This window comes from Oreochromis niloticus, linkage group LG14, assembly GCF_001858045.2.
Source record: "Oreochromis niloticus isolate F11D_XX linkage group LG14, O_niloticus_UMD_NMBU, whole genome shotgun sequence".
Lineage (NCBI taxonomy): Eukaryota > Metazoa > Chordata > Actinopteri > Cichliformes > Cichlidae > Oreochromis > Oreochromis niloticus.
The window spans coordinates 19,940,198-19,952,699 of NC_031979.2; the positions used below are offsets into that span (position 1 = coordinate 19,940,198).

General features: G+C 43.0%; 1 protein-coding gene across 9 annotated transcripts in view; it reads right to left on the bottom strand.

Annotated features, from left to right (window-relative positions):
- Positions 1-12,502, bottom strand: part of elna (elastin a) — a 54,143-nt gene that overhangs the window by 24,512 nt on the left and 17,129 nt on the right. For all 9 annotated transcript variants that reach the window (XM_025898458.1, XM_025898457.1, XM_025898451.1 and 6 more), the window contains exons 6-9: positions 2,226-2,276; positions 2,093-2,143; positions 502-555; positions 128-196 (exon numbers count right to left, since the gene is read on the bottom strand). In XM_025898458.1, coding sequence (XP_025754243.1) covers positions 128-196; positions 502-555; positions 2,093-2,143; positions 2,226-2,276 — 225 coding nt within the window. The remainder of the gene's footprint in view (positions 1-127; positions 197-501; positions 556-2,092; positions 2,144-2,225; positions 2,277-12,502) is intronic.

A 12,502-nucleotide genomic window follows, 5' to 3' on the forward strand; every position in this document is an offset into this window, starting at 1 on the left:
CTTTTCTGGGTTTTTTTTGCACATTTATATGTTTTGTTGGAAAATATTTTTGATGTGGCTGAACTGCCTGGTGGGCTGCATCCTGTCTGTCTTCACTCTCATGAGTTTATTGTTGAGTCTACAAAACCTGGCACTTTGGCAGCTTTTTTTCCTGCGCCACCACCTCCAGGAAGGCCGGTCTGAGGAATAACAGGTGCTGAAAAAAACAGAAAGAAAAGAAACCATAATATTATTTTGCTTAAAGAAAGGGGTGTGAAAAAGACACAGTGTCCAGAACACACACACATCCTGGCCAAACTGGGATTTCTGCCTCTACACACAGCTGACTCCTTTCTTACTATTATATATTAGAAAATGTATTATATACAATCTATTCTAGTGAGTGCCTAACAAAAGTAAGACTTGCTTTCAATTTTCAATTTCATGAAAGAGAAATCAGAGCAAAAATAAGATGAAAAAAATTAGAAAAGGTGGAAAAATGATATGAGGTGTGTGCCTTGCCTCCACCGGGTCCAGTTCCAGTGACTCCAGGACCTCCTCCTGGTCCTCCAACCCCTGTTCATATGCATACATAAACATATATTTGAAGTCACATTCAGTTCAGCGTTACTCTTTGACACCCATAAGATGCTTTGTACCAATGTAAAGTTGTGCATCCCAACACCACTAGAGGGCCCTGTGCCACTAAAGATGAGCAATGAGTGGCTTTGTGGCTTGTGGCAGGTCCGCTTGCTGGTCAGCGGTAATGAGAGCAGCTAATCTGGGCCTCGCAGTTTATCATCACCCCCGTGACCAAAAGCAACATGGCTTTTGACTTTTGCTTTAATCAGAAACGGCAGCCAGCATGCATGGCATTTTCCTCACTTCATCAAATGCCTCATTTCGCTGGCTAACCCCTCCTGCGGGAAATGAGCTGTCAGCTTCACTTGCAAGGGAGCTTGGCAGCAGGATAAAACACAATGGTTTATTTGGTTAATTTTTTTTTTTTTATCTTAAAGTCCACACACTTTATTGGACAGACATTGCGCACTGCCTGTAAGTATGCGTTCTGGGGGAACTGGTGAGGCAAACTCTGGCAAGGGAATGTTTTGTTTTATCTGTGCTCTTTCAGAGGAAGGACCCTTTATTTTCAGTGTCATGAAAACAATACAGACTGATTCTAGGGACTGATTTTTGCCATTGCCAATCAATACTTAACGGTAGGCTCCGTGCCATAGTCAAGTCTTGGCCATGATTGAGCCCTCCTGAGTTCATTTTTAATCAGCCGTACTAATTTAAGGCAAATCATGTGTCTGAAAACAGCACGGACTCTCAGGTCAGGCCAGGCTCTGCTGAGGTTTACGCTGTCTAAGGTTTGCAAGTACATGGTAAAAATGTACGCATGTTTGCCAAACTGTGTTTTCATGCCGAGTTACCATTAATGTGAAACATTCACTTTGGCTTTCTCCTAACATTTGAGCATGCAGATCTTTCAGAGTTCAAAATGCTTCAGTCAGTGTCAGTCTGGTCTGTACAGTAGTCTGTCAACGTGCCAAAACGTGAGCTTGCCTCCTGCACCTGTGAGCAGGACAACCAGAATTTCAGATGCACTTCAGATCCATCCAGGAGCCTCATCTGTGAATGTGTGTCGTTTTTTTGTTTAGTGGACAGAACCTAACGGATTACAGTGACATCGGTAATGTCAGTTTGCAATTATCCAAACAAAAACAGATTTAACATAAGAGGGAGGCAATGTTTCTGTTTAACAACAAGCTTTCACATGGCAGACGAGCTCATTCCACCTCTGCAGGGATGTTTCACTGTAATCCTGGAAGTTACTTCAGTCCTTAAAGTCCTGAGGTATTTTTAGACCTCAGATATCAGGACTGAAATTCGAAAGAAGCATAATATCGCTTCAGTAATCAAAACAAGTAATTGAAACATAATCGGTGTCTCGTTCCAACAGCCAGTATCCCATGATCCTATCTGATGACCCCCAGTTTCCACTGCACTCAATGAGAAATCAAGGAAAAATTGTTTGCTGATGCCATCACTCTTTTATAAGAAGCCGATGTTACATTTCTACCCAGACATTTTCTGCCCTGCATTTTACCGCTTTTAGCAGCCTTTGATCCAGCTCCCGGATAGTAGCCCCCGTAGCCACCTAAGCGACACAAAAAGTTAAAGGTTAGTGAGTTTTTGCCCCTGTGTTTAACATACACATAGCAGTTCTAGTTTCAGCTCACCTCCTCCATAGCCTCCAGGCCCCAGGCCGCCACCTCCTAGATTTCCATATCCTGGATAATACAAAAGTGACAGTTCACAAACGGACTGAAGTGTGTAGATGATAGCAAATTAAAGAAAAGCACACAGTTTTCTTTCATTGTGGCTATAGTGAGTTAGATGTGGTTTACCCAGCAGTAATTACTCCTAAAGAAAAATAAGCCATCACTCAAACATTTTCCAAGACCTGTGAGTACAGCGCACCATACAGCAAAAAAATAAATGGCATGGCATAAGATATAATGTCATGTGTGCCTAATTAAATCTGATTGAAAACACTTGCGTGTGTGTTTTCAGAGCCAAGGACTTTACTTTGGGTACATGGGATAAAGCTGACCCCAACTGGCTAAAATGCATGAGAGAAATACCATAAAAAAATTGGTTCCCTGTCTGGTTATATTTAATTCTAAACACTGGATGGAGCAGTCTGCTCTTTTTGAGGCCCTAAATCCCCAAACTAATCTTTTTGGCTTCACTTGACACATAAATAAAGCCATATCCCTGCGAGCTGACAGGAACAAACAATGTGAGAAGAATGTGGGGAAAGAGCAAAAGAAAAAATGCTCACCACCTGCCTATTGATCATAAGAGACTAGATTAGTATTAAAAAAAAACCTCCAGAAAACAGATTCTGCTTCTCCTCCGCTCTGACTCTTAAAAAGGCATATTTACAAGCACTATTAGAAAATTCAACACTGGAACGTGCAGTCAGACAAAGGTTTAGATTGCTTGAATTTAGTGGCTTCAAATCGTTTGAAAATAAAAAAGGTAATTTAATAGATGCTTGACTTTATATGTTAGAGTTCTTAAGATACAAAACATGCTGTAATTTAGACAGAAAGAAGAAGAAGAAGAAAAAAACCCTCAAGATGGTGTAATTTTATTCACATCTAGATGCATTATGTTGAACTTAAGTATCTCCAGACAACTGCCAAAGTGATAAATGCCTATTACTTAGCGTTAACATATGGGAATGGATGTTTTAAAACGTGTTAGAAACATTAATGTCTGAGCTGTATTTCACAGAGTTGAATTAAAAGAAGCTGTGAGTTAACCAAATTCTTTTATCAGAGACAAACAGGTCGGAGTAATGACTGCTTTCGAAACCAGAAGAAATTTGGATGCTGCCAATGGGCTAGTCGACCAAGGAATTTATTTTCATCAATGCTCGTATGCCAAAAAATAATCCTGGGTGAGAACGAGTAAGCATGGGAAATGAGTTGAGCGAGGGGGAGGGGGAGTTGAGCGAGATTCGGAGTGGAGGGCGAGAGGTCTGGTGTTGGTCCAGCAAGCCGCGGGGTGCAGGTAATGATAGTGACGAAGGGTGGGAATGTGCGGCGAGAGACAGAGGGGAAGATGGAGAGTGAAGTTTCATGACTGAGTCAAAACAAATGTGGGCACTGGCCTTGCCAAAGGTTTGGCAACTAGACATAGCATGCAATATAAGTCCAAAGGCTAAGCTGAGCGTCCTTGTGATAATTCATCTCCTTCAAAGGTTTCAGCTTGATTCCCCTCGATTGCTCAACCATCCCCAGCCACACCTCGAAGTAATCAATTCTTATATAAATCTGTCTGATGCTGGGCTTTCCCTTTTCCAATGTGTCTTCGGCTGACACGAGGAATCATTCGTCTTATGCTTATCAGTGAGAAATGTGCACCAGAAATGTTAAAGAACTGGCATAAAAATGGAAGCGTTACGGGTCTGGTTTGATGTGTTCCTTTACACTAAGAGCACTGGACTGTCTCACTGGCCAATCTGAGACATGTTTGTAGGTGTGAGATTACAGCAAGAGGAGGCTTTTGCATGTTAGTGTGGACCAAAGACTTGAAGAGAGTGAAGACAGGTAGGACCCTGGAGGTTTTTAGCTTATTCATCCATCATCTGGCCCACCTGTGCTCGCACATGCACAGCCCGACCTGGCAGTGGTTTTAAAGGTTGTCCAGCATCTGCCAGGTTGAGCTCAACTGTCTGATTGAGATCATGAGACACAATCCAGACACCCAGAAGTACTTCTGAGTGTGTGCATGTGTGAGCAAGAGGCTATGAGTGCAGGCCTTGGGCAGAGGCAAAGTTTAGAGAAGAAAGAAAAGAAGGGAAACTTCGTTTTCTGTAATTCTGACATCACTGGAGTGTAGGAAAATACAATGCTTTACAGTTTTAAAAAAGCTACCCTGGAGGTTGTGTATGTTTGAGTTCAAAGAGAGAGGACACGCTAACAAAATCTGGACTTTTGTCAGTTTGGCATTCATCCACTGATTGTGTCTTTGGGAGATGGAGGGTTGAGTTTTGTACAAAAGCCCTCTGTTTAGCTATATTTACACCATCTTGTGAGTCCAAACAAGCAGACTTTTGTTGGACTACTACTATTACAGCATGTCAGCTCACACAAATAGACCCGACTTAGCTCACGCATTAGCGGGAGTCCACACCGTTGCTGTTTGTTGTCATGATCTACACACTTGGAAAGCCTGCACCCTGATATCATATCATCATTTTTCTTTGGTGCCGCTCCAAATATTTGGCTGATTGCTGTCAAGCTGAAGGACTTCTGTACATTAATACAGCTCCGAATTTTCTCAGTGACTCTCGAGTCGTAATAAAAAGCCCGAGAGACCACTTGAAACCCCAATTGCATTTGGACCTTAGACAAAAGAACCCAAAGAAGGCCTGTGCTCTAAATGGCACAGAAACCCAATACTACACAGGAGGGAGGACTGGGGGCCAAGTAAACTGGAAGGTAAGTGATGCGGCGCAGCAGTGCATCAGAGTTTCCTCCATTTAGATTCCTTGAAAAGAAAGAAATGTGACAGAAACACAGTTTACTAGCCAGTTTCCATTAAGAAAAGACCCCTGGCTCTAAGCTGTGAAGTGGCAAGTGCACAAACAGGTTGTTGAGGTGAAATCTGCTGTGCTGCCGTTATGAATAATTGAGTATTGCGTAGCAATGGTTGGTGATTCATTTGCGGTGGCTTGTTTAAGAATGATTTCACTGAGGATACGCAAGTTTAGAGCTTCTCCGGCAAAGAAGAGGGAATCTTGTTTTTCAGTGGAATGAAAATGTGACGAAGGACAGGCAGCCATGCCTCCTGCTGTACCATGTCATGCAGATCGCTATTTAAACCGAAGACTTACGGTGGATTAAAACTGGCCAGACAGTGTGGCTAGTACTTTCAGTCACCAGTCATGTTCTCAAACACAAGTCCAGTACAAGTGATGGATTTGAGCCAGTGTGAACAGAAATATCTGGTTTCAATCTCTGCACTGAAACGTCTTGCTCATTCTCCGTTGGGGTTAGGTAAGGTAATTCTCTGTTTCGGGACCAGAGGAATACAAGAGACATTAATCAAAACAATATTTTCGGCGCACAGTCTTTTTCTGTTACTGTTCCTCTGTCGGTTTAACCATCCTTGTCTCTTTCCTCTCACTCTTTCCTCTCCAGTTGGTGTCTAAGGGCTTGTGCAGACCAGACATGAGGTGTTAATAGCAGCAAATGGAGAAAGCCAAACATGAGAAGTGAGAGAAATATTTGCTCGCTCCTTTCCATCCCCTCCATTTTCCTCCCCCTTTCTCCCCTCTCATTCTCTCTCGCTCTCTGCTTTGTGAACCAGCTGGGTCTGGTGAAGGGTTTAATTTAAGAGAGCAAAGAATTCCATGGCAGAGATCCACTGTAACTGACGGCAGACGCGAGGAGAGCAGACTTCGGAGCTGGAGCTCTGGAATGTCCAGGAAATTTTTGGGACTTGTTTCTCATTGTATTCTTGGTTTCAGGTCATATTTAATCAGGAAGGCTTCATAAGAACAAGTGGTTAATTCACAAGGGGAGATTATTGTACTGTAACTCATACACATCTTTAATACTGTTATCTGACTTGGAAGCCGGTGCTGGTATGCAAAAAATGGCTAATCAAACAAACATGTGAAGAGTAGAGTAGCTGCAAGAAGCACAAAGACGTGCTACAGCATAATACAAATGCTGTAATTTTCTGTAATGTGATGGAAAATCTTCATGAAGATAAACTTCCTCTTCAAGGGCCCAGGAGACTCAGTGTTTTACTGTGACTGACAGGCAGACTCTGCTGTTCAGCTGTGGTCCCATATAAATTTTCACTTTGAAAGTTAAGCCCATCATTTTGTCCTTCACTGTCATGACAGCAGATTTTTATCAGTATCAAATTATCACACAGTTTCGCTTCCAAGTTGGTGGATAAGTTGCATTCTTACAAGGTGACACAGACCAAGTTGAATGGAAGCAAGAGTCACGTGACGTGCTGTGGTGATTCCAGATCGCGTGAGACATGTGGACACACTGAAGATCCCCCTTTGCTTCCTCTTCTTCCCCCCTCCCTCCATTGTGACCTCCCCTAATCTTGGTCACCTCAAGATTTGGTTGCGCTGTCAGTCACGGACACGCGGTGCTGTGAGAGGCAGGACGAGTCACATGTTGGACTAATTAAGTATTTACACAGTCACACCGCTACACACAAAGTCTTTCCCTCGCTGGCTGATGTGAGCTAGCTGACTTTGGCGGAAAGCCTTATATTGTTTTTGCTTTTCCTTTTCCATGGAGTCATTGACACGATCAATGAGAGGTCCCAAAGCCTGATCCTGCCTCTCTGCCAAATGACCCCAAGTGCAAAACTGTCAGAGATCCTACAGACAAACAGGGAAAGGGTCTTGTTATTGTCTCGTTCTCTGACATCTATGCTTGCTGTTACCGTGTGCAAGTACACTCTCACACCATCCAGGTTAAGATCAGTGTTAGGTGTCAATAAGCGGGTGGCAATTATTCACTTTTATAAGGGAGCTTTGCATCATACAAAAAATTAAAAGGGGGTATTTGGCAGTGGGCACCTACAGTGCAAGAAAAACTTTGGGTATCTTTGGAGAGCCTCACAAACCCACACACTTGGGCATCAGAACACATACATCATCTGTGAGGCGCTGAGCAACTCTTGCGAACGGCTTCAAATTAAAGGCAACTGTAAAAGTCACCATTACACTTTCTTTGGATTTAAAGCAGCACCGCTGTGCCAAACCAGGCTGCCATGCCCACTGACGTCTGTGGCAGTCTGAACCCACCAGCCCGAGTCTTTTCAAGCCTCTCACCTCTGCAAACACGCATTATTTCAAGCACATCTGTCCAAAAGACCATTATTCCCATGTTTTAATTCACACCATGTTAATTTTCGACTCCACACATTACACAATATCCACCGAGCCTCTGATGTAATTGTTTATACTAGAGCCATATAGAGCAGAACACGCTATGCTATAGGCTTTCAAGTTGACCTGACATGTCTCCCGCTTCCTTGTTTGTGTGTGAGTGGAGAGGTTCTGCTCTTCTCCTTTTTATCCACTTCTAAAGGAATGTCACAGTTGCTCTGCCAACACTAAGCCCCTGAATATGTCTGAAGAGTATCTCTAACTCAGAGCTCATACCATTGCTCATTTTGTAGCTTGGCACACACACACTCACAGAATGTACTGTAAAGACATGCAGACAAGGCAGAAACACACCACGGGCATTAGATTGAGCAGCAAAGCACGGAGTACATGTGCTGGGGGAGAATGAAGTTTTAGGGGGAAAAAAACTGCTCATTTGTGATCAGTGGGTTCCATGTGCAGGGAGGTTCAATTGTGCAAATTATGCATGGTGTAAGAAAATCAGTCAACAAATGCAGCCTGTGGCCATGGTATGTAAAGTTGGCCAAGTGCGTTTCCTCTCCCAGATGGTCCACATATGCATCTAACTGCCATTCCACTGAATGCTTTTCTGACAACTCAGGGCCGAGAGGGGAGGCTAGTGCTCAACAGGTCGGCTCAGCTCATAACATGCAAATTAAAACATTGATGATGGATTCCTCGAGTCGGCCTTAAAAGCATTTTCCAAGTTCCTCCGTCGTTATGAAAAAGGCTGCTATCACCGCTCAGCCACGAGAGGCATTTCATTATGACAAACTGTATGGGATACTCTACAAAGGAAAGCAAGCAAGAGAAGATAAACTGTCACTGACGGTGGGAAAGCTGTTTACTAAATAGCACGTTACAAATATGCAGAGGCATTGCTGCATGAACTAATGCGTTAGGATACCTACGAGGCCTCAAGAGCCAAAGCTGAAGTCATTCAGAACCCATTTATCATCCCAGGTTACTCAAGCCCGGCACTGGGCCTGATTGAGAAATCCAAGAGAGACATTTCACAGGGGTGAGATAATTTCTGCGACTCCCATTATTTGAAATTGGGAGCATTTTAATGAATGAGCAAACCTGCACTGGGAGGACAAAACATCAGCACCAGAACACTTTTGCAGTGACTGTTTTTTAAAACGACACATGTTGCATCACAACATTTTTGAGGCCCTGCATCAGACCTGAGCATAGACGTGAGCTGTGTATGTATCAATCACCCGCCACGCTTTTGATGATGCCGTGTGATGCATGATCCTTTATACCCACCGAGACTGGAATGCATACAGTAAACTTTCCAAACAAATAATCTCCTCTTAATGGCCCTTTAAATTCTTCAAACCCAACCCGCAGCAACAGCGCTGTAAATGCTTACTCTTAAACAAATCTACAAAACAGGCCCTCGGCTCTCACAGACTTCACTCTGTCTTCATAAGCTCTTACTGAAACAACAGAAAGAAATTTCTCTATCACTACATAAATAATGCTTTGGCTGTGCAGCCAGATGGACAAGGAAAGCGGTCCACACTACCGACCTGCTGGCAAAGGGAGTGTCAGAAGAGGTTGTGAGAAGTATCGTCATGGGACAGTTGCTCAACCAACAAAGCGGAGATGGACAAGATTCATCGGTAGTAACGTTCCCAGGAAAATAACCGTACAAACAAAACACAAAATTGGCCAGTGAGGGCCTAAGGAGATATTACTGAAGCAGAGAGAAAGTACTTTATAATTGCATGTGGGGAAATACCACAGTTAGAAACAGTGATGTGTGGAACGCCTGACTGATTAGTTACCAATGAAAACTAATAAAGAGCTTCTTATCAAGCTTTAATCCAATATAAATGTAATTCTCGGGATGAATTTGCGAGGATACAGAAAATGGAACGTCAACAACTGGTGACGTAATCCAAGAAAAATTGTTCGGGAGACAACAGGCACTTGCAATGCGAACAAATAAGCCGTCTTGGCTGTGTGCATATTGGGTGGGCTGAGTCCAGTGTGGGGGTGATATCAGAAAGTTTCCGTTGCAGACAGTTTATTTTCCAAGATCTTGAATGCTTGACGCAGAGAGCCGGTGGAGGGCAGATTAAACGGACTAAGAGGAAAGATAGTTGAGTAAGAATAGAGAAAAGTCCATAATTCACATTTTTCCTGCATAAACAAGTGTGTCTATTATGTGCTGAAAGGGATGCCGAATGCCTCCAAACCGATGTCAGAATACATATTCGGCATTTGTGTGTGTGTTTGTGACGGCGCGCACACATGCGGTCGCTCTTGTAATTGCGCACATATGAAGATGATAAACATATCTACATACAATCATAGTCATGCATATTCACATGCAGATGCTTCCAGTCTCTGATAGCTCAGAGGACAGGTCTGAGCTGCGGTAATGAAAAGCACATGTGCTCCAGGAGACTAAACCTCCTCCGAGCTCATCTTCTTTTGGCTAAACACTTTAATCCTCACCTCAATCTATCAGTCTCCTTTCTCTCACAGAGCTCTCTCGGTATGTGTGCTGTGCGAATGAATGCGCATATAATTCTCTGCGCTGTGATGAGAGGTGGTGTACGCGTATGACATATATACGGCATGTCCGGATGAGTTATCGGCCCTTTCCGTTCTCCTTGCTTTAGCCTGTCTCTTGTCTGTCCTCCCCGTGTCCACTGCACGCTTCAATTTCTCTGCCTTTCCTGCTTTTGAAGAAGAGAAGTTCACTTGATGCGTCTTCAAACAATGACCGCGATATGAACCAGGAGATGAGCAGGAAAAGAAAAGCAGGTGTACTTCTGGGCCATGCTTTTTAAATCCTAGAAAGATTAACTGAAAAAAGAAATTCTGAGTTTTTAGGGGGAAAAAAGAAGTGCGTGTGTTGTAACAACTGTTTTCTTAGGAATTACAGGGGCATTTTTTTTTTCCAGTGATGGTATTAAAGTGAATAGTAAGTAAATCTTCATTTATTTCAGATTTTCACAAACAGTCCAAAGTGCTGCGAACACTCAAGCCTACCACCTGCATGTGTTTTCTGCAATCAGCAGCCACAACTCTCTGCTGGCCTGCCGCCACGCAGGTCCATATGACTGCCAAAACAACTCAGAGACATGTTTCTGTGTTGACCAAAATGTTACATGTATCTCAAATTTTCCGAGGAGGATTTTTGACTACATTTTCCAATACTTTTCATCATCATGTTTCAGTGGAAGAGCCGCAGAAAAGGCGAGACTCTTTACACTCAGCTGCCAGTTTTTTCCAGTACGCTTATCTATTCATAAACGGCTCGGCAACAAATCCCGCTGCGCTTTCGCAAAGACTTTTTGGAGACTTCAGGTTGTAATGCCGAGTTGTACTACACTGTAGTTGCATCACAAGGTTAAGCTGAACAGTGGGGTTACATTACCAGGCTCGCAATATCAATTTCCGTCTTTCTTTCTGGTTGGATGGCAATTGGCAGAACTTACTCAGAAACTTAGTGTACTCAGCTGTCCTGAAAAGCACAGAGACTGTTCAGGGTCAGCTTTCCTAAAAGCTAGTGTTGGACTTTTTTACAAAGTAGTGACATCTGATGCCTACTTATCTTATTTTGAGATTTTAATTTCTTCAGATTTGCAACTTGCTACCAGCCAGTCTTTAGTTTTTTCCTTCAGTCGTAGCTATTTGCTCACACATACCTATTTTATAACATTATGAGCCTAGAAACTAATAAAAGCCCGACTGCCACTGATGCTTTCGACAGACAAACTATACACGAGCAGTATTTCATCCATCTACTGTATGAGATCTATAGTCTGTTAAATTGCTCACAGACCCCGATGGCTCATATACGTTTTCATTGCTCAAAGGCCGAGGCTCGCTCTTGTCAGCTTCTGACAGCGTTAGAAAACTAAGACAGACAACATGTTGTCTATGATCTTCAGTGTTTATTACTCTTGGAGAGTCCACTGGTAGGCTGAGTGTAAACACATTGCAGCTCTCCCACACAGACACATCTTTTCTCAAGCTAAAACAGACCATTGTAATTGTACAAAGAAATTACACCAACAGCAAAAACAGTAACCTCTATGTTTCTCGTTAACTGCGTTCACGTTGCCTGAAAGTGACAAGAGGCTGGTCGGCGAGAGCCAAGTTTCAGCAATTACGCTATGAGTATTGAATCCACCTTCGCTTGAGGCAGCACAAGAAAAGAAAAGGTGTCCAACAGCTGTTCATAAGGAGAAAGTTCCTCCTTCCACCTTTCATTGTATTGTCAGAGCTGGATGCTGACAGACTTCACAATTAGTGTAACATTTACAAGGTCTTGCATGAGTTACGCTGCAATTCACTGCAGTCACGCTACTCACATAGCCAGCTGCTGTTCTCCATTACTGCAAAGGCAAGGTGCATATCTGAGGAATGCAATGTCACTGCTTGAATTCATCAGAAGAATGAATGGCAGCTCTTGTTATGTGAGCATGCATCTGAGAGTAGCTGACCGGTGTTTGCATTTGTGTGTCCTTGGAAAGACAATCCTGCTCTTAATATTAAAGATTAATGAAAAACTAAAAACAAGTCAGTGAATTTTCACGTGATAGTTGCATGTTCTCTCTGCAGCACAAGCCTGCAGACACTGACCAATGGGATGGATTCTACCTGCCGCTGCGTGAGTCTTAACTACAGGTGAACTGTAGATATACAATTGTGTATTAATGGAGGCTTCATGCTTGTAAGGCTTCAGGCAATATTCCTCTGATGGAAAGGAAAGCAGCACCGATGGAAACCAACATTCAAAGCTTTGTGAACAGCCATGAAGCGGAACATATTACAGCTCCCCTGAGACTTTAAGTCTTCTTTTCCACTTAAAAAAAAGCGTCTTAGCTAAACCCCAGCAATGCACTGTGAGTGTTTTCCATACAACAGAGATTAGTATGGATTCAGAGTGGAGCACTGATCTAAAACAAACACGCAAGGAGCTTTTTAAAACATTTCTCACTTCCCTTTTTCTCACCAATTTAAATCCTGCCGTGTACACGGTGAGGAAGAGAGGGGTCTTTAATGCACACAAAAGCGCAATATTTC